The sequence below is a fragment of the Triplophysa dalaica genome, chromosome 15 (assembly GCF_015846415.1).
Source record: "Triplophysa dalaica isolate WHDGS20190420 chromosome 15, ASM1584641v1, whole genome shotgun sequence".
NCBI lineage: Eukaryota > Metazoa > Chordata > Actinopteri > Cypriniformes > Nemacheilidae > Triplophysa > Triplophysa dalaica.
This window is the reverse complement of record NC_079556.1, coordinates 15,637,058-15,660,008: the sequence shown is the minus strand read 5'-3', so window position 1 is coordinate 15,660,008 and position 22,951 is coordinate 15,637,058. Positions and strand designations below refer to the sequence as shown.

The following is a 22,951-nucleotide window of genomic DNA, read 5'->3' as shown; positions in this document are numbered from 1 at the left end:
CAGACTACCTAACTTTTGTGAGTTTTGCTGTTTCAAATGGTTTGTCACATAACGTAAGATGTAACGTTTACATGTTTAAAACATACTGAAACAGATCAAGTTCATAGCATATTTAACGGAGCCAGCGAGAGAGCAGTGCAGGTAAACCTAACTGTCCGACCTCAAGATGTGCTATAGCGACAGACACTAGAGGCTGCAGTCTTTAGCCTCCTTGTAAGAACGCCTGTCTCTCATGCCAGCCTGAAAGTTTAACAATCTATAGTTTAACCATCAGCAGAACTCATTGCCAGCAGTGTCCACTCTCTACCTTCATCCAGAGTCGGTGCAATGTCAATCTTGCATACACTACACTTCCATAATATTAATCCTCAGAGGATTTAGGCTGCATTATTTAGATCAACCGAAACCAGGAACACATCCAATGATGTACTTGTTGCATCAAAGAGTGCAGAACAGTACTCTACTCTTAGCCAGTCTTGTCTTTTTGTTCCAAGGTTACCGCAGGATGCCGTTCATGCCCAGACCTGATGGCAGAGCTGAGAATGGGAAGCGATGACCTGACAAGAGCCGAGATGATAGAGCTGGATAAAGGACGCGGCAACTTGACACGATTTTTCTACAACACTTCAAATGCTATTAGATTGTTAATGACAATCTTAAATCTATAATTTACCTTATTCGTAAGTTTATTTATTTTTTATTTAACCTTGTTGTGCAAGCACTGTTGAGCTTGTGCAGAGGCAGCAGCTTTTGCCAGAGGAGAACTGGAATCCCCTGGTTGGGCCTAGGTTCTCCTGAGGGTTTTTTTCTCGATTGGAGTTTTGGGTTCCTCGCCACCGTTTGCATACTGTTTTGCACTATTTGCCTGGCCGGGGGGTCAGCTTTAGAATTTAGAAGTTAGACATAATTAATATTGCATATAAGAATTTATAGTCTGTTTAATATTTGACCTGTGGTTCTCTCTACTATGTGTGCTTTCACTGTGCGTGTGTGCGAGTGTGTTTGCGTGGGTGTGTGTATGTCAATGTGTGTAAGTATGTATGCATATTGTGTGTGTGGAGCATTTGTATGTCTGTCTTCTGTTGTTTTCACCTTTTTCTTGTTTTTACAGGTATATGCCTTTAGTTGTTTTTCTTGTATTCAATGTGTCTCATGTACAGCTGCTTTGTAACAATTAAAATAGTAAAAAGCGCTATATAAATAAAGTTGAGTTGAGTGCAATGTCAGTGTGGCATTTTCATCATACAGTTTTTCTTTATTTAAAACGGGAATGCATAGCTATGAAATATGTCCGTATAAAGGTTTTGCATTTAAATATCAAAGCTGTGGCCAGTAACACACTACTGTATCTGAGTTTATGATTTTTGCTGTGCATTAGAAAAAATAATCAGAATGATAAATACTGCATGTTAACAGGAGTGAAAAGGTTTGCTAACATCATGTTAACATTTTACTTTGTCTGATTATTGGAAATAATAACATTATTGGTGCACATGTAACGTAAAGTCACTGTCTTAGAACAACTATCCCTATTTGGTTTTATAGACTGTCCTCACATGACACAACAAGGTAGATACAAGCCTTAGATGAAATTACAGATATTTTTTTAGCATTCATTTCTTGAATTTTTGACACCTTTTAGCATTTACTGTGACCACAATATAATAGTACACATACCTGCTAAATAGCACTATGAATATAGAGAAACTTAGATGCGCTTGTGTATTTATTGTTTAGTTAATTAAGAGTTCTTACTTTAGCCTGCTGCTGTCTGTGTTCAGGTTCTATACAGCTGACAAGTTTGCTGTGTTGGACTGGACTGAACTGTTTTGTTTCAAAAATTAGTTTGCATGGGAGATGACACTTCATGAGATCTTTATATAATGTTTCCATTTGTGCCATTGAAATTTTCAAAGAGGAATCTTGCTTTAACAAGACACACATTAAATGAAATATAGAAATATATTGTGACAAGGGGGCGTGTTTTAGCGAGGTCTGCGGCAGGAGAGAGAGCTGGGAGACGAGCGGTGAGTGAGGCGAGTGCGGAGAGAATGGTGGCTCAGCGGACTCGTGGAATCCCCTTGGAGCTGGCTGCTCAAGCACTGCCGTTGAAGAATCTCCTGGTCTTCGACGACCTCGAAAAGGCCATCCTCCAGTGGGTCGGCCGGAGCCCAGAGGAACATCGCCAGCGGTTTCGATCACTGGGACTCAGCGAAAGTGGCCGGCCCTTCGTGATGGCTCACCAGCTCCGGGACTCCTGCCGCAAATGGCTGCTGGCTGGGAAAGGCAACGTCGAGGACATCATCAACCGTGTGGTGCTGGACCAATTTATCGCTCGTATGCCCAGGAAAATGGCTGAGTGGGTCCAGTGCCACCGGCCGATGTCGCTGGACGCAGCCATACAGCAGGCTGAGAACCGAGAACTCTTCGGAGGCGGTATCTCCCTCTCTCTCTTCTTCTCATCCTATCCTTTTCCCCGGGTCCCATCCTCCCGGACCCCCTCGTTCCCCGGACAGGATGAGATCCTGGAATCCACCGGACTATGGCACAGGACTACAAAGTTGCCCCAAGGGGATTCCACGAGTCCCGTCATTCTCTCCACGCTCGGCACGTGCTCCGCCTCCTGCTACCAGGATGGCGGGGAGGCCTGGACCGGCCTGCTGGTGTTGCGGGGACTCCGATCACTCTGTTGATCATTGTCCGGTTATGGAAATAGGCACAATGATCCGAGTCCCTGACGTGCCGCAGGCTTCCCCCGGTCAAACAGGCGGGTACCAAATACCTGTGAGTTAAAGGGGGGGTACATACCCGGCTTTGGTGGATTCAGGCTGTAACCAAAACTCTATCCACCATACGGAGATGGAGCGCTCGTACAGGTGGGTGAGGCTTAACCTGAACCACAGGTGGCTGCGTCAGCGGAAACAAGCGCCATCGGGAGGCTAATCCTCTCGGATCGCGATGACTTTCCCCTGGAGCAGTCCCGAGATGAGACACTCAAGTTTGCGTTTGAGCAGGTTCAGAGTATTGTTAGACAGCCTCTCCAACCCGCACGACCGCTGCCCTATCCTTATTTTGCGATCATAAAAGACCGGTTGTATAGAGTAACCCAAGATACTCAGACAAAGGAAGATACAACCCAGTTGTTAGTTCCACTGGGCCGCCGCGAAATCCTTTTCCAGGCGGCTCATTGTAATCCCATGGCGGGACATTTAGGGCAGGCATTGACACTAAATCGCCTAATGACCCAATTCTTTTGGCCGGGCATTCATGAGACCGTGCGCAGGTGGTGCGCAAGCGTATCGTGAATGTCAGTTGGTAAACCCACCGGCCTCCCGAAAAGCGCCATTGCGCACATTAGCGTTAATGCAGGTCCCCTTCAATAGACTTGGTATGGACCTCATTGGGCTATTAGAGCGATCAGCAAGGGGACATCGATTTGAAGAAGTCCTGGTGGATTATGCAACCCGATATCCTGAAGCAGTGCCCCTCCACAGCATCTCCGCTAGGAGCGTGGCGGAGGCACTGTTTATCTTTATCTCCTGCATGGGGATCCCCCAGGAGATCCTCACAGATCAAGGCACGGCGTTCATGTCACGTAACATACGCTTTATGCTTGATGAATTATTTGCCATTCAATCGATTTGTACCAGCGTTTTTCACCCACAAACGGACGGTCTGGTCAACGCTTTAATCGCACATTGAAAACCATGATTGATAGGTTCGTTTACAAAGATGCCAAAAATTGGGATAAGGGTTTAGGTCCCCTCTTATTTGCTGTATGAGAGCTCCCCCAAGCCTCCACAGGGTTTTCCCGCTTACCATCATGGTGGCATCAACGATTCAGTGTGCCAGTCTCTATACTCGCGGCTGCCCGGGTTAGCATGGCTGACATCTCCACGTCTGCTTCCTCCTGAGCACGACCCCCCTTGGGAGGGAGCTTGGATTCATCAGGGTCTGATGCCAGCAAGTCTCCCTCCGATGCTGCGAGCGACATCTTATCTTCGTCACGCATTGTTTCTGAGTGCGTGCCTGAGGATCCGGATGGTCTGCCACCGTCGGTTGGGGAACGGTCAGAAGAGCGAGGCGGGTGCGAGCGGCCCGTGAGCATTTGGCTGGCGGGTTTACGCTCGCAGAGGTCCCCATATCACTAGCGCCGCTAGCACTGGCTGACATCGTGGCCTTAGCCACCGATGTCACGCCTGGGTAGCAGACAAAATGGTGGCTTGTTCCCGGAGGAAGACAGCCACTCGTGACCGCAACTTCTGGATGACCATCTGCCCGCAGTGTGGGCAAGATGTGTCAACGAAAGCTGCCTCAGCGTGCTGGACGCCCAGACACTTGATGCAGCTATCGTGTCCGTCCTCCTCCTCCGTCCTTTACCTGCTCTGCGTGTCTGCACCAGTGTTCTTAAAATAAGCATGTGTTTGCTGCTCTTTATGCAGCGCGTCATGGCGGGAGAGAAGCAGCGCGTGCGGAACAGAAAGGGTTAAGATAAATCGCGTTTGGCGCTAAATAAAGATATAAGAGGATATAGCGGCAAAATATCAATGACATTAATGTTCATCAGTGTGCATGTGATGTAATTCTCTGTTGTGAAGATACACCGCTCAATTTAAACAACCAGCCAAAGGTTTTAAATGGATTATCAGGCTATGTCTCGCGGTCCAGATCGAACAAACCAAAGGGCCGGATTCGGACCGCTATCCGCCTATTGACGATGACCGCCATAGAAGAACCAATTTTGGTTCCACAAAGTACCATTCAGTCAAAGGTTCTTTAAAGAACCATCTCTTTCTTACATTTTTATAATCAGGTTCTTTGCGACTAAAAAAAGGTTCTTCAGGTGTTAAAGGTTAACACTGCTGCACAGTCTGACTGACTAAATAAGAAAAATGACAGAATAACTACTATCATAAAATTTTACTAATGCTTTTAGCAAGGGCTTCAGTATGTAACAGTCTTTTGACAGCTCTCCCTAATCGGATACATATCACATGTACATTGTATACTATTAAAGACCATATCCCGTGGGATTTCCTGTCATAGCCATGCTGCATAGGCATCAGGTTCTCCTCACCCACATCCTCAATAGATTTTAGCATGCCACCATTGAAGCAGTCCATAACTCTCTCTCCCTTTCCAAGCCCTGGGGGTTCAAGAACCAGGTCATTCTCTTATCTGACAATGCCAGACATCAACGCACAACAAGCATCCCACGCACAGCCTCTAGACATGCCTCGGCATGAAGGAACGGCACCCGTATCACAACAGCAGCAATAGACAGTGAACCCCCATTGAGGGGTTGAAAATGACAAAAACCTGCTTTTCCACTTAATAAAAAAGCTTGTTTCAGAAGTGGGAGCAGTGGTCCACTGCCTACCCTCCAATGTGAAAAAATGACATAAGCCCCCTTCCTCTTTGAGAGAGCATGTAATTCTTATTTGAAATGATTTATAGCTGTCACTCTGTGAGCTTGAGAGTTTCTCCATATTAACGGTGAAGATGCAGTTCAGGCAGACCTAAGAGCATCTAACATATAACACCTCTGGCAAGAGACAACTCACATGAGGTTAGACTCAGACTGAGTGAATGAGGAATAACATACAATTAAATAAATAGTGTTAACGTCAGGCACAAGATATACTTAAAGGAATAGTTCACCTAAAAAATATCTGTCTGCAAGTCATATTAAAAATATTCTCATAGATGCCATAATGGAAAGGGTTGTGAGGCCTAGCCCTATGTTAAAAATGTATTCTTACAAGACTTTTGTTTTATTTCATAAAACGTCATAGTAACAAAATCACAAACAGAGCAACGTCCGAAGTATCAAACTGATGTGGCTAAGAGTATGATATTCATATAAAAAAAGAAAACATTTATTACAGAGAGCTACGAGACGAAAACAAAATTCATGAAAATGCCCTTTAAACTGTAATCATGGTTTTTAATGTAAATTAAAAATAGTTTTGAAGCGTCTTTTCAAACCACATTCTGCAAAGACTTAAGAGGCACTGATACACAGCTTAGTGGCCGAGAGGGACTATTGGAAGATGTATGCATTAGCAAAAAAAAGCATTACATTTCTCTGCAGGCAGATTTCATTTTAAGCTCAACCACTATCGTGGCAAACAGTTTAAAAAGAAAAACGACCTAAAATGAGTAATCCATCCAAAAGCTATCTAAAAACTGGTCCAATTAAATAGTCAGTTCAAGTTAACTGAAAAATCAGAGGGGGAAATGTTTGGGAAAGTTTTATAAAAATGAATTACAAAACACATTGAGCTCATACACTGCCTGTCCAAAAATAATTTACAGTGCTATAATCTGGGGTTGCTATAGTTGGTTAGGTCTAGGTTCAGCAACATGATGTGCCCAAAGAATGAGGTCAGCTGACTACCTGAATATACTGAATGACCAGGTAATTCCATCAATCAATTCCATTAACGGAAGGCGGTCCAAAAAAATATTAGACTGTGTGACTTTTTTTGGACGGGTAGTGTATGAAGCCTAATAGGCTTTAGTACTATTTAGCCTATAGAATAATTATAACTTTAAAGGGGCCATTCTTTCACTGTTTTCGAAGCTTTGATTATGTTTTTTGGGTGTTTTTTTCCTACAATGGCTGGGTGGAAACGACGCCGGACCGTTATATTAATTAACACTAATGACAGAAGCGTTAGTTTTGTCTTTAAATATTGTAACTAAGTTGGAAAATAAAACAAGTAGTTTGAGTATAAGACATTTGCAAGTGGGACTTCAAAAGACGTTTCATAGAAGTGTTAACGATTTATGCGCGCACACGCACAATATCAGTGTACTGTACAGAACTGCTTTCACAACTGATGTTAAAGTCATGGAAGCTGGTATTTGAACATTGGTTAAATTAGAATGTGTGTAGCTGAATTCATATTAACAGTTGTAGGACTGTGATGAAAGTGAAAGTAATTAAGCGCGCAGCTCAGTCAAATATTTGATAACCAAACACTACTCCAGCAGCTATTCCTCTTCTCTAAGAAAGGCCTCAGCCTTTTTGGCATACTCCTTTGGGGGGAGGTTTTAAAAAAACTCGGAATAGTGACATCATTTACCCTGGAAGTTAAGGGCTGTAGTCCGATAAAAGGCATTCTCTTTAGTCCTTGAAAAGCGAATTCTGTTAAGGACAATATTTGCTTGGCATTGAACCTTGAGCTTTATAATTTTGCAGATATTGTCTATGCTATAACAGCAACATTACACACTTACTAAAGTTTGAAAATTAGTATCACGGGCAATGGCCCCTTTAATAAACAGATTTCTGAGCTATATTTTATTCCATGTTTTACGTTCATTCAAACTGATCCACAAAGCCATTTTGATTTTGGATGCTTGGAATCACAAATGTCATGCTGATCATGGGTAATGTTTGTAATGACATTTACCACATATATTCATTTTATATTCAGTGATAATTCTGCCAGGAGAAATGGGGTGCGCTGCAACATAACTTTACACATTTGTAGCCTTCAGTGTTTTCTTGATTGTTATAATGACATTGATGACATACAGAATAGAATTTATGTATCTATTTAAATGCATAAATAAAACAATATTTATAAACTGATTTGGAAGGATTCCTCATTGTAATAGTGAAAAAGATTATAGATTTTTATAAAACAAGCCATCCTAAAATACTAACATCTGTAGCGTATTTCGAGGAAAACTATGAGTTTAACCACAATAAAATACGTATAATTAATGGTAATTAACCATACCTATTTTACACACATTTTCTGATGCAGTAGACCTGATAATAATGACAAACTTAATGCACTCGTCCAGCGAGTAATCAGCAGATCGCGTATCAACTCTTAGAAATATTACTTTCCTGGCCTTGGAAACATAACACTCTGACTGTAGTGCAGTACCGCTTCAGAAATTCTAACGAAATCAAGCAGTTTAAGTGATATTAATATGTTATAAGTAAACAGAAACAATTAGAGCGTGGATACACATGCGGGTTTATTTACCACACTAAAGGGAAAACAAACCGACTAACTAACAAATAACAAACGCTAAACAAACAACACTTGAAACGTAAAAGCAGTAAAGAAATTAAATATATATATATAAATAGACAAAGCAAATAGTTGCAGTATTACAAACAGCTATTCACATCTGCATAAACCATCGAGGACAATCTCCTAATTTAAAAGGGGTTACGGTTTAAACGCAGCTATTTAGAATATAGTTGAGATACTTGCATTGGCTTCCTGAGTGTACTGGGACAAGTTCTTGTGCGCGTGGAAAAGGATTTCAGAGTCCCTATGGTTTCAAAGCAAGCGGGTGAGTCCGTCTAATTCTTTCTTAGAACCGGCTTGGCTGACGAAGGTAGAACGAACTTAGCTGAAACAAACTGCCGGAAGAAGCTGTCTCCAAGGCGAGAGACCGGTCTCAATGACTTGACCGAGCACGAGTGCGCGGACATGAGAGGAGCTTGGTTTCCTCCGTGCACAGATGTTTTAAGCCCTGGGGCTTCAAGCCCCTCCAGGGTGGGCGATCCAATGCGATAAGATGATTTTTGGCTCGAAAATTATGTTTCTTGTACTGCTCACTAGCTCATTTGCATTTACGGTAACCTAGAAGTTTGGAGCTGTAATACTATAGATAAAATGATAATGGTATAAATACATTACTGTGCTATACACCAACTTGTAAGGAATAAAAAAGGGAAACATTTAGATATGAAACATGCAAGGATTATAAGTAAATTGACCTGAAGTTTGTACAAGAATGTAAATATAAACAGAATACAACTAAGCACACATGCCTTTGAGGTTATAGGTGAGGCCGAATAACATGGGGACAAGCATACAATGTGGGAATACATGTTTATACATTTTAAACCTGTCTTTCTTGGCTACGGAGAGAGAAAGAGAAATTGAAAGGAATGAAACTGGTTGCCGCATTCCTTTTGGGGCCATATGGTTCTCTCGCTTGGGGAGATCACTCTGTCCTCCCCCCTTGAGACTCTTTTGAAGTCCAGGGGAGTGTATTGAAATCAGGTCAAATGATGAAGGTGTAAAGTAGGGATGAGCGAGTAAAGCATTATCTGTATCTGTATCTGTTAACCATATGAATTATCTGTATCTGTACTCGGACTGGGCGGGGCGGGGCCTACACAGAAGTGGGCGGGATTTATCCTGGAAGTGGGTCGGGTTGTCTTGAGATGGGCGGGGCTTTAACCGGTATGTTATTTTAAGCATGCAATTGATATGGGTTGATCAGAAATTGTTATATTTATTGTTGATTAGAAAACTATTTACACGACAGCATCAGCATTGAGCTTCAGATCAATGGTTTTGATCGCGATAACAAACTAACTATTGTTGGACTTTAAGGCGTCCTGCATGTTCAAAAATTGAAGGAAGGCAATCTCTAACAAGTATTGAAGTTTATTGGTCAGAAAGTATCAAAATACAGCGTGCTGGGTTGCTGGACAACACTCCTCTGTCCTTCCAAGGAACAACAACCCCCACAGCACATATTCACAACATTTATTGTTATTTCACGCCGATCTCTCTTCTGCTGGGGGCAGGATCTTCCTTGTTTTCACCAATCACCAACTTCTGCCTTATCTCGTTCCTGTAAAACACTTCTGAATCAACATTCCAGATACCTCCCCCAACCCCCTAAACAACTGCAGCCGAAGATGCCCCTTCTCCCCCCAAACTCACATTCCTCTGCTGCAAGCACTTCCCATCAGGACACAGCCTGGGCATCAAATGCATGCACCAAAACACTCACAATATTATGACTTCACCTCCAAACAAGACAAAACCAATCAAATTATTAAATGCAATTACGCAACTGATTAAATGATCAAATCCTTCACTATATACAGAACAAGTTTTGCAACACATGCGGTTGTAATTATGAAGTAAAAATATTTTAAGAAATACAGCAAGAAAGTGTCAGACAAGTAAAAAAAACTGGTTAGAGCCAGCTGACGGTTTAAAAAAGAAAAAAAACCTCTGATAGGCAGAGGCGCAACGCGAGTCGCAAAGCGAGTCGCATTCTACCAAGCACCACGTCTGAACAAAACTCTACTGGTTAATAAGTAAGTAGTACAAACCGAAGTAAAAAACAAACCTGAAGCTGAAGAAACCCTAAACGTTAACGGAAAAGACACTTGAACCTGAGTGACTGAGGGAGAGACAGAGAGAGAGAGCTGCGGTAACAGTCAGCAACACAATACATCTGTATGTGTGTAGGGGAGGAGCGCTGTGACTAGCCTATCACAGAACGCAGACACAATCAGCTACCCAATGATGATTTTTATTCAATCCAAGCACAGATATTGACATGAATTACTCGTATGATACTCGTACTCGGCAAAAGTGCTTTATCCGTACCGGATACTCGTTTCAGCCGAGTATCCGGCTCAACTCTAGTGTTAAGATGGGGGAGTTGGACCAGACTCACTGCCGCCTGGTATAGGCCCTGGTGAGAGCCTGTGGTGTTTTAAGATACCAAATGGTAACCTTTGCTCCGACCAGATCCTACACATCCATTACCAACGTAGTTGCGCATTCTATCTACTAACTGCAACAAATTGCCTACAGCAAGAACAAACCTTAAAAACATATGCAGCTGAGCTGTTAAAGTCCCGCTGTAGTCAGTTATTTTATTACTCAAAACTAATCTTTGAGCATCAGCAAATAGTATAAGTATAAGTTTCTTTCATGTGAACCTTTTCCATGCCTTAAAATAGCTTAAATGTAACCACCCCTTACTCATTTAGTATGTGCAGATCCAGTTTTATCCAAATGATTTCCAGTCTCCAATCATGCCCTATCCACACAAACTTTTGCTTTTTCTATGCAGTTTGGCCGTTCGTCCACATGCAAGTGCAGTACCCGGTCACTGAAAGTAAACTTTTTTTGAAAATGCCTGCCATTGTGAGATTTTTCTAAACTCTGTTGTGTTTCAGTGTTGTTGTGTTGATGGCAAAACCGGAGTTTTGGTGTATGATGTTGGAACGTCCGCTGCTACCTAGATATGGAACTGAATGCGTAAAAATATATTGACCATAATATATTTACTCTATTTAAATAAAGTAATATATACTCTTCAGGATGTTTGGCAAATCGTTATCCTAACCACAGGCTTTACTCTACTCTAACACCAATTTCAAAGTAATTCAACATTAAACACTAACAGATAAATATTGAAAAGACAATAAATAACACCTACATTAAGACAATTTTACTCTCCTTTGGCAGTCAGAAAGCATTATGGGAATAAGAAATCTGCTTTTAGTCATTCTGTGAATGTGTCCATATATGTGTACACTATACATTCGCATTTATATGGGAACATCTATGTGCAATATATACTCAATAAAATATCAACGGTGAAAGCATTCTTTAGAAATGTTGGCCCATATTGATAGGATAGCATCTTGCAGTTGATGGAGATTTGTTGGATGCATGAAGCTCCCGTTCCACCACATCCCAAAGATGCTCTATTGGGTTGAGATCTGTTGACTGTGGGGGCCATTTTAGTACAGTGAACTCATTGTCATGTTCAAGAAACCAATTTGAAATGATTCGAGCTTTGTGACATGGTGCATTATCCTGCTGGAAGCAGCCATCAGAGGATGGGTACATGGTGGTCATAAAGAGATGGACATGGTCAGAAACAATGCTCAGGTAGGCCGTGGCATTTAAACGATGCCCAATTGGCACTTAGGGGCCTAAAGTGTGCCAAGAAAACATCCCCCACACCATTAAAACACCACCATAATTGCATAATAATACAGTATTATCTATGCATATATGTGACCCTGGATCACAAAACCAGTCTTAAGTAGCACAGGAACATTTTTAGTAAAAGACAAAAATACATTATATGGGTCAAATTGATGTCAAAAATCATTAGAATATTAAAGGGGACATGTCATGAAAAACAGACATTTTCCATGTTTAAATGCTAATATTGGGTCTCTAGTGCACCTGCCAACTCAGAAAACGTGAAAAAAAGACAAATTATTAACTTTTTTTATGTGAGCCTATCTCTGCAAGCCTTTGAGAAAACGAGCGCTTGAGAAATCGCGCTCTTACTGACGTAAGTTGCCGTTCTTATTATAATATTTCCGCCCCTTGTTCTGAACGTCTCCACCCATCGCGGTGTCGTCATTGTTTTTTTCACATGTGAGAAAGTTCCAACACCATGGCAAAAGTAGCAAAGCTTACGATGTTGCGTTGTTGGCTGCACAGAACAATGTTCCCAGGCTCACGGGAGACAAGAGAGCGATAGATTTATTTAGTTTTCAATGGAAATCATCCACACTGAACGAGGCAAAGCTGCAAATAAAGACATTATAAGTACCGGTATTTTTTAAATAAAATCTCAGGGACCTGCGGTAACTTAAAAGTAGATAAAATGTCACTGTGACACATTTGTCCGTTCACTACGGTGGCCGCTAGGTGTCACTGCACTGCAACAGAAGAAAACACATGCAAACACAAGCAAATTCATAAAGCATCATCATTAGTTTGGCGACACATGCCCTGCAAATACTCGAAACACAAACAAACACAGAAACGCGCTGCATAAACTTGCTGCATAAACTTGCAACACAAACAAACACAGAAACGCGCTGCAAATCCTCACAACACAAACAAACACAGAAACGCGCTGCAAACTGCACAGACGGCAACGGAAGTGTTTCCGGGGGACCGCAAAAACTGATGCACCTGATTGGGACGCGCTTCACTTTGACTGTTCAAATTCGTTAGTGGAGTTGTCTTTGCCAGATATTGTCCTATCCTAACAACCCATACATCCATAGAAAGCTTAATTATTCATCTTTCATATATATAAAAATCTAAATTTCGAAAAATTGACCCATAAGACTGGTTTTGTTGTCCAGGGTCACGTATTGCTGTATGTTTACATTTACATTTATGCATTTGGCAGATATTTTTGACAGCAGTTTTATGTAGAAAATACTTAGCAATGATGTTAAATTCTGAATTTGTTTGTCCTACGGCATATTAAAACACAATGGTGACGTTTAAACTACATTAAAAACTTAATTCTATCAGGGGGACTTTATGAAGAATGACATAGAGCAATACAGAGGTTAGAACAATAAGGAATCATCAAGGGAGAAGAAAAAGTTTATAGGTTAAAGATGGACAGTGCATGCTAAAAGCTTTAACGTTTCTGACTTGTATGACATAAAATACTAGGAGAATGAAAACAACAATATTGTCCTATACATGCAAGTTTACAAATCACCTTCTTGACAAGCACAAATTAGATTCTTTCTACCAAGAGTCTGAGCCCCTTACTTCTTAATTAAGACTGTCTTAGACAAACAAAACATCCTTGGCATCGAATGAACAACTAGCATCATTTGGAGGTTGGAAATGAAATTGAGAAATCTCCTGACGTTTTGTGCTTTTTTTACATATCTCGTAACTGTTACCTCTTTATTTGTTCTAAGAGGAGTCTGTTTTAAGTACACTGTAAAATCTAATTAGTTAACCTTACTTGAAAAAAGCATGCAAACCGATTGCCTTGAAAAAACTAAGTAAAGTGAAATGGTAATTTTTGAGTTCAACTAACTTACAATTTTTACTTCAGATGTACTTTTGACCTAGTGTGGACTACTCCGAATTAACTATTATTACCAACTTAGCAATTTCCATTGGATTTACTTTGTTTATTTAAGTTGAGCAAACTCAAGGTGAAATTTCCTACAACTTGGACTTTGTCAGTTGCATTTACTTTTACCACAGTCTGATTTACTTAATAAAACCATGCAAACCGATTGCCTTAAAATAATCAAGTAACTGTTAATTCAGTTACTTAAGTGATTCCAACATTCATTATGAATCAAACATTCTAATAATCACATGTATAATTACACATAAATTAGTGACAAGGGTTAAAATTCAATTTTATACATTTTTTATTTTGTAAAACATTGACAGCCAAATTGTTTGCCGTTTAATGTAAATAGAAGTATAACTACAATGAACAGCCCTGACCATCAATTGTACAGCTGTTGTTAAATAAACATAACACTTACTGAACAATAATACACTACGACCAGACTTGCTGATCAATAAAAAACTATGATCAGACTTGCTGACCAATAAAACACTATGATCAGACTTGCTGACCAAACAACCAACAGGTTGACAAGTGCATGAAACATTTAAATATGAAAGAGCAGATAACTCTGGCACACTTGTAAATAAACTGGCAGCAGACGGCCAACACTTCACCACTTTTAAAATGATCAGCTTGTTGATTTTAAAGGGATAGTTCACCCAAAAATAAAATTCTGTACATTTACTTACCCCGAAGTTGTTCCAAATTTGTATAAAAACTTTGTTCTGTTGCACATGAAGAAAGATATTTGGAAGAATGTTAGCTATTTTCAGTTCTAGGATATCATTCACTTCGAATTTTAGTATTTTTTCTGGCAGTGAATTATGTGCCAGAACTGAAAATAGCCAACATTCTTCCAAAAATCTTCCTTTGTTTTCAGCAGAACAAAGTAAAATAAGCAGGATTTTAACAACTTGAGGATGATTAAATGATGACAGAATGTTCATTTTGGGTGAACTATCCTTTTAAATGAACCAAAAACAAACGAATCCACTGCCATAAACAGGTAAGAACTTATGCCATACATTCTCACTCTTACACATACTTGTTTTTACATCTAACTCAACAAGAGATTTTTAAGAGATTGCAGTTTTGGTGGCAGCTTGTTTTGTCCCAAGCCAAGCATGACTCTTTGAATACAATTGAAAGTGTTCTTCATGGTATTTGGATAATCCAAATTTAAGGCATATGACAGCCCAAACAAAACGCACATTGCTTGAGGTAGGTTTGGAAGACAGTCCATTACAATACTTCCCTCAACAATGATGGCAGTAGATATCGGCTCAAGACAGAGAAGATTTGGAGAAAGAGGTAGGTCATCAACAACAGTCAGCAACCCAACAGATACTTGTTCCCAGGTCACATCAACATCCGATGCCTACATAAAACATTAAAACAATATTACAACAAGGAAATGCTGATAAAAAAGATAAATTAAACATATTATGATCCCATAAACCAAGAAGTTGACAACAAACTGCTATTTGGACTACCAACCTGGAGCTAACGTGATTTATGATCTTAAGTGATCTTAAGGGGAAATAATTGATGCGGACAGATGTTGAATCACACAAGTTAATATGTAATTTGTTAGCAAATTCTCTTACAACTCAAAATTCTTAGTTCTTTAATATATATCATTAAGAAAACTTACTAGGCAACTGTTGTAGAAGTTAGTGGGATCATCACCTAGCAGAACAGGTAAGCCTCTCAGCACAAGGGTACGCCTTGCTGTCACATCTGGTTTCTAGAAGCAGAAAATGAACAGTACAAGTCAATATTATACAGTGAAAAAGACACTAACTGAGGAAGTGATGTAATACAGTGTGTAATGGTGATGTTTGTGTGAACCACAGAGAAAAAATGTACAGCAATCATTTTAGTATATGCAACATGTTCGCCCAATGTTGTTGCCCAACAAACTATGTGATTAACTCACCATAATAAATAAAAACACTGAAAAGCTGTACCAAACTCACCTCTAAATTAACCTGCCGAAGAAACTCAGCCAATGTCTCTCCAACATTTCCTTTCTTTGACTGGAAGATTGTGACAAAGCGTGGTGTGTAGTGGTCCAAGGCATCATAAAAGTCATGCTGCAGGTTTTTGGTGTATATCCTGTTAAACTCTGCAAACACCTACAACAAAAAATAACCTCAACATGACCAAATGGGCTTGAAAAGATTGGACATTTTTGAAAAACAATTCACAAAGGGAAACAGATTTGACAACAGTAAATATCAATATGTTAACTTCCATATTTCACCATGGATGGCAGACCGATACTAACTTGGCAGGTTGGTTACTGTTAACTCTGTTTGATAACAGTAAGGTGAGATACATCTAATAGGTAAAAATAAAATTCCCTTTTTAATTTTCATATTGAATAAGAAGCAGAAGTACATTTAGGTATAGAAAAAGAACAAATCATATGTTTTTTTTAGAAGCAATTCTATGCTGCTCAGAGTAGTAAATAAAAGCTCAACATACATTTATTTACAATAGCATTTAAATATCAATACTTACTTGTCTCTCGGTAAAAAGAGCTGGCCACCGCTCCTGCAATGTTTTCACTGGAGTTTCTGCATCTACAATCTCCCGCCGCCGCAGTGAGAAGGTCTGGTCCATCTTTGATGCAATGACAGTTGCACTGGGGTTCCGTTTTTTCATTTCTTCAACAAGTAGCTTTCTTGCAACTTCAAGGGTGTCTTCACTATGCCCCTCAGGGAGGTCTGGTAAGTAATTTACTTCGTATCTTTTTGGCCTTTTTAGGCTTTTTGATGCCATTCCTGGACCACCTTGCTTGCCCCCATTAACACCAACTTCTACACATCCTACTTTTCTTAGTTTAGTGCGATAATTGCCCATTTTAAATTTTAGGCTATTCTTCCAGCCAGAACAGCCATCTGGAGAGCCTGGTTCCTTAAGGCAGGGGTGTTTATTTATGAGTGCTAGTGCCACAGAATTGATCTGCTCTTCATTTGGATAGGCATGGAACTTGTACATTGTTTCAGCAAGCTTTTCCAGAATGCAATGTTTCATATCCCGTGGTACATTCAGGTATGTCTGGTCTCGAAGATACAAAAGATTAGCCTGTCTCAGTCGGTACTCCACATCAACAGAGAAATTAGGAATGGAAAATACATCTGGCCATGCCTCTTGTCCTGTTGAAGGAGATTGGTTGTGTGTGGTCAGAATCTCTGTATCATCGGAGGCATTGGATTCAGACATACTGGTCGTAGAGGCAGTATCCAGCAATGGAATGACTTTCACAGTAGCTCTTGCAGCTGGCAAGTCTTCAATTTGATCAAGGTTGCAAAGGGCATTATCAAACTCAGGGTCTTCATACATAACATTAAATTCAAATGACAAATTGCATTTTTCTTTGATTTGTATCTTCAGCTCATCCACAGTTCCTGGTATTGCATCAAGTGACACTTTCCTTATGTCCTGTTCAGTTAGAATGAGTCTTAGTTTATAGCTTGCCATGGTCCTGAAAAAAAAAAAATCCACACACATTATTGCCAGTTCAACATACTGTCATTCAGCACAATATATGACGCTTGAGCGTAACATACACACTGCCTTTCACTCGGTAGGCAGATAAGGGGAAAAGATCATTCAGCTCAGATAGCTTGGTGACTGCGAAAGACCGTCCCCCACTGATGCACAACTCGTAGGCACGTAAATGTTCAACATACCATGAGCTCAACAGCCTACAGACAAACAGGATTTCTGTGTTGACAACAACAATGTGTGTGATTTGCCTGAACTCTGGGAGACCGGAACAACTGCCACCGGAAACTATCATATCTGCACTGTATTTAACACCATAAACATGTGCAGAAGATGCAACTAGCACTGTAGGTTGCTTCCCATTTTGCTGAAGTAGTGAACTCTGAACATTTTCAGGGAAGGATGTGACCATGACTGATCTCACTTTATCGATTTGCAGCGGAGGCTTGAAGAATGTTGAAGAGTCTAAATGGAAGGCCATCATCCTCTGGTGCCTTACAGCAAGGGTTTGCGCCACATTCTTGAAATTACATGTGTCATGCACAACCTTCTTGAAAAATTTGTGCTTCCCTTCGAAGCGCATCGTCCACACATCTACTAATGGGCCATAGATTTTTATCATTTCAGGATAATGTTCAACAAAATGATGTTTTGGACGAAGTTTGTAGTTTGGAAAAGTTTTCTGCAGTAACTCTCTATGTTCTGAGATTTTGCTTTCCAGAAAATGGATTAGCTCTTCAGTAAAGCTTGATGACATAACCAATTCCAGTGTATCTTTAAGTAGCATTAGTATCTCCCATGCTTGGTCTCCTTCAGGTATATTGTGACCTATCATCAAAGACAGCATTCTCAGGAGTGACCAATTTTCATGGCCATTTCCACCAGTGGTTCCCCTAGAGATGAAGGTCTTTGGAATGATCTGTGGCTGGTCAGCTTTATCAGAAAATGTGTACGGAAACTCTCGAATAGCTTTATTCAAGGAGTCTAAAGAAACATACTTTTTGGAAATCAAATCCCGTAGACATAGTGACAATTCTGCTGGTATTATACCCTCCAAAAAGTCATGCAGAATGTCAGGTGGAAATCCATTCACCACATGAAAATGTGTCAGCTTATCAGTCAGTGGACATCCTCTTTTAACACCATGATTTCTGGCAGTAGTGTGGTCATGTTTAACCTCTTGCACATGTCTTTCATGGTTCTCTCTTGTCCTTGGCTGGTGTGGACCTAGTCTGACCTCTTTAGTCTGTATTTCATCTCGCTTGAACATACAAAACCGACAAATGTAATCAGCTGAAAAACTCTCCTGGAACCCCGCCAAAGAGTGAGCCCCCAGGTTGTCCGCTGCTACATACAATACAGTACCTTTTACACTTTCGGCTAATTGTTCAATATACACGCCATGTTCCTCCAGAGTTGCAAGGTCCTGAATAAGAGGACGAAGAACTTCTGGATAACCGTGCTGTTTCACAGTGCTCACTTTACACAAAAGTGCAAGCTGGATTTAGTGAAGAGCTGACCGGTATTTAGAGTCAAGATTAGCTAGTACCCAATATATGGCACACAATTTGTGTTTTTTCCTAGATGTTCCAATTGGGTTGGCCACTTCAAACTCATCTATATATAGCCCAAGAGCAATCCGAAATTCTTCCACATTCAACAGAGCATTTTCTTTGAAACAAGAACCGTCTCTGAATGAGCAGTACTCTTCAGACGAAGCCATCTCTGAACGCAACACCTTATCTAAAATGTCTTTATTGCTTAGCAAAGCCTGAAGCATTTTGAGAATAGGGACATAAACAACAGAATCTTTGTCAAGAAGAAACTCGATTGGCATAACGACTGGAAATTCTCTCAGTATGTACGATGCTCTCCTGCTGGCTGTTGATAGGGATCCCTCTGTATTGGTATATTTCAGAAAGATATTATTTTGCAACACTATATTGAAAATGTCTGTCACTAAGGAATTATCCACATCACCACAGTGCTGACTGATAATATTCTGTATAGCACTTTGTAACAACGGTTGTGACAGTAAGTGGATCTGGTTAATCTGCTGAATAACTTCTTGTGTAGCACTTTCAGAAATGTGCAGGATTGTTTGCATTTTTAAGAATAATGAAGCCAGGTTTCTTTCCAGTTGAATTTCTAAGTCTTGTGTGTCATCTGCAGATTTCTCAAAGTCAACCTCATCTTCTAAAGGAATCTCTTCTTCCGCAGTCACCTGATCTGGACGCTCAATGTTTGAAGTTACACCACTTTTAAATTGTGGTGTAGAACTTTGACTGTGAGCTTTACTTTTGTGCGCATTAAATGTTGAATACACACTGCTCTGAAAACAACAGCCTACATATGGACATTGTACACTTTGTTTAAGTTTTAAATGGGTGCGCAAGTGTGCAAAAAACTCTGCTTCAGTGCAGGGCTCTATGTATTCACATAACTGGCAGTGAAATGCAATTTGGGGTTTATTTATTTGCCCAATGTCTGCTTGAGAGTGCCAAGCAGATAAATGCACTTTGAGTGCATTAAAAGATTTGAAAGTGCACAAACAATTTTGATGCAGACATGGTATTGTCTGTTGCCGTGTGAAGCCTCCATGTTTTAAGCGGTAGTGTTTTAACAACTGTCCTCTTTTGGCAGCAGAAAATATACAATTTTTACAACTCCAGTCCATCATCAAAAAAATATTTTAAGATTGTAAGTCTCTCTAGTAAATGCAAAAAAGTGCATAAGTGTAACCACTGTAAAAAATTGCTCAGCTCCTGGGTAAAACTGCTAAAATAACCTCACCTCCAGTGTACTTAAGACTGTGTCAATACAGCAGCCATGAGGGGCTCTCTGGCAGGTGCCACAAGACTCCTAAAAAAAGACAAATAATACTTTAGTAAAAAGTTAGTTCCTATAGTGTTGTAGCAAATGTATTACTGATACTTGCATGCTTTACCAATTTTACAATAAAACACTTGTACTTTCTTTTATATATGCACATGCTACAAATATATACATTTTTTAGGCGTTGATCATTGAATAATATTCTGTATTAATTTTAACAAATGTTTGCTAACGCAACAAAGAAGTAACAGTTACTGCATTAGGAAGTGTTAATGTAATTTAAATAAACCTAAAAAGGTGTAATCAAGTAATGACAATATGACGATGACAATGAAATCGCATATTTCAAGTTTTAAAAAGGAAACAAATATACCAATAATATTTTTAACATATTTCACTGTAATCATGAGCATAAATAACAAAAATGTAGTAACGTTCATGTTGTTAACGATCGACATGCAACCAAAAAAATGCATTTTCAGTCTCAGCACGTGGTGAAACAGAAAATGAGTACATAATTTCACATTCGTAAAATTACAAAACCTTTTAGTCAACAATGTAATGGACAAATGTGGGTCCCAGAACATGTTTAGACTTGTTTAGAACAAGTCTAGTCAGTCAGTCAGTCACATTTATCTAAAATTAAAATACTAGTTCACAGACATTTCAAAAATATACCACGGACAATAATAACTTGATTTGACAACTTACCTTTTTTCCTTCAGAAATAATTAAACGGTCTCACGTCGTCCTCAGCTTCAGCAAATCATAAGCACATGCTCTGCTTAAGTTCTCAGATGTATTCACTGCGCATGCTCGATTCTCGGTTGGCGCTTGTTTTTCTTCTATTTTCTGCTCACAGACAATTTCTGCTCTTCACTGCCTCTCGCTGGTGTAGAAAAGTAATTGGTTCGGTCGGCCGTACTTGCTTTATTTAAGTAACATATACTTAAGGGGACAAGTAAGGTGTTATATTTCCCCTGCAAGTACTCGTAACTTGATAAAAACTAGTAAAATGTATACTTTTTGACAACTGAGTTAAGTTAACAAATCATTTGTGAGTAAGAGCAACAATTAGATTTTACAGTGTAAATATGGAATTTATATAATAAAGCATTCTTTAAACCTTAAATGCTTTGTTGTTCATCAGAACAAGGATCGTCTGCTGAGGACATGTCTGGTGGTGGACCAACTATAGGAGGCCGATTCTATATTGCATATAGTGCCATATTACCATTTCATGCATACATGTGCTTTGTGAGTAAAAAATGTACACCACAGAGTGAAATATAGACACTTACAACAAAAAATGAGTTGTAAATTTTTTCTCTGGTTAAGATAATTTCACACTATTAAAAATTTAAATAAACTCTGCATTTATAAACTATTAACACTAATGAGAGTTCATTTTTACATCAGTGTTAAAATGTGGTAAAACCAAACAAAGTAACTTCCCCCTAAGTGTTAAAATGTAGAAACACAATTTAGTATTGCACAGTTAAATTCTTTACTCAAAAAAAGAGTTAATTTATCTCTGGAAATGTAACACCATGAATGAGTCAATTTATTACCATTTCTGAGTGGGTCTAAATACAATCGGGCCCAGTGTTAAATATAACTCTTATAGAGTTTATTTAACACTGCAAAATTTACTGTGCATGCTAAAAGCTTTACCATTTCTGACTTGTATGACATAAAATACTAGAAGAATGAAAACAACAATATTGTCCCATACAGGCAAGTTTACAAATCACTTTCTTGACAGGAACAAATGATATTCTTTCTACCAAGAGTACCTCACTTCTTAATTAAGACTGTCTAAGACAAACAAAACATCCTTGTCATCTACAGCTGCCGAGCTTGTTATTCATTTTGTGCAGTGTGTATTTATGTAGCACAATTTGTTTATGTACTAGTGAAAATGGACAAACAGTCCATGGTTTACATTTTGTTGCTGTGCAACAACAAAACAAAAGATGACTATAGGTACATACAGTATGGCTAAGAATTACAGATTTCAGGTTGTAATATAATTTCACACCTAAGCTCTGAAATTTCTCACCTACAGTATTTCATCTATGTCACAGGGTTATATATGTCATTTAAGAATTGTGATAAAAAAGATTCATAGAAATCTCCTGCAACCTGTATCTCTGGTGACAGTAGATTAAAAACAGCATTTATGATACATAGCAAATGTTCACCATTTTTTCTTATCTACAATACTAAAAGTTAGCAGTAAGATCAGGACACACAAAAACCTTTTTTGTATTTTGCTCTTGCATGTACCTACAAGGAGAACATTGGCATCCAACAAAGTCACTAGGCGGCAACTGTGGCATTTCTGGCACATTAGTTTCATATAGATGCCTTTGTCACACTGATTTCCCTGGATAGAAAACTTATGGAGGATTCAGTAGATCAATTCCGCTCCTCCTGGGGAATTTATGCATTCTGTGCAGTGCAGTAAAAAAAACATCAGCGTTGGCCTACTTCTGTGATTGTTTCTTCCTGAGCCATTAAACTGTTGAGTGCTCTATTGGAGAGGAATTAAAAATGGAGGGAATTGTTTTCTCTGTTAGTGATTAATTACCACAGAAATAATTATCTGACAAAAACAGAGCCATCTCTTGGCAATAAGAAATGAACCCTTGTTTGAGGGGTGACAAAGGGCTTTTTGCCCATTTCATTATATAGTTGCAGATCTTTGCTACAGGGAGAAGTTGAAAGCTTAAGATGATAGACAGTGCATCAATGCTTCAGTGCTGATCTGGGGAAAGATAATGTACCTCTGGATATACTGTACAGCATATTTATAGGCTGATAAATTAAAGATTTTTATTGAATGTGAATGAATCTATCTACACACATTTTAGAATAGTCTTTTATATTAGGCAGTTATAATGTCTATTCAAAAATCCCCTGATTGCCA

At 39.5% G+C, this 22,951-nt stretch overlaps 2 protein-coding genes across 3 annotated transcripts in view; both read right to left on the bottom strand.

The window, feature by feature from the left end:
- Positions 1-22,951, bottom strand: part of LOC130436676 (leucine-rich repeat and fibronectin type-III domain-containing protein 2) — a 229,961-nt gene that overhangs the window by 32,324 nt on the left and 174,686 nt on the right. Inside the window, exon 1 of one of the 2 annotated variants that reach the window (XM_056767553.1) lies at positions 11,236-11,331. The exons of the other annotated variant lie outside the window; for it this stretch is intronic. The gene's annotated coding sequence lies outside the window, so the exon portion shown is untranslated. Of the gene's footprint in view, positions 1-11,235; positions 11,332-22,951 lie in introns of those variants that run through there. 2 annotated transcript variants of the gene reach the window in all.
- LOC130436751 (sterile alpha motif domain-containing protein 3-like) overlaps positions 14,726-22,951 on the bottom strand; it is a 40,043-nt gene continuing 31,817 nt past the window's right edge. Inside the window, exons 2-6 of the mRNA XM_056767695.1 lie at positions 17,247-17,384; positions 16,195-17,161; positions 15,648-15,806; positions 15,323-15,415; positions 14,726-15,046 (exon numbers count right to left, since the gene is read on the bottom strand). Of these exons, the coding sequence (XP_056623673.1) occupies positions 14,726-15,046; positions 15,323-15,415; positions 15,648-15,806; positions 16,195-17,161; positions 17,247-17,384 (1,678 nt within the window). The remainder of the gene's footprint in view (positions 15,047-15,322; positions 15,416-15,647; positions 15,807-16,194; positions 17,162-17,246; positions 17,385-22,951) is intronic.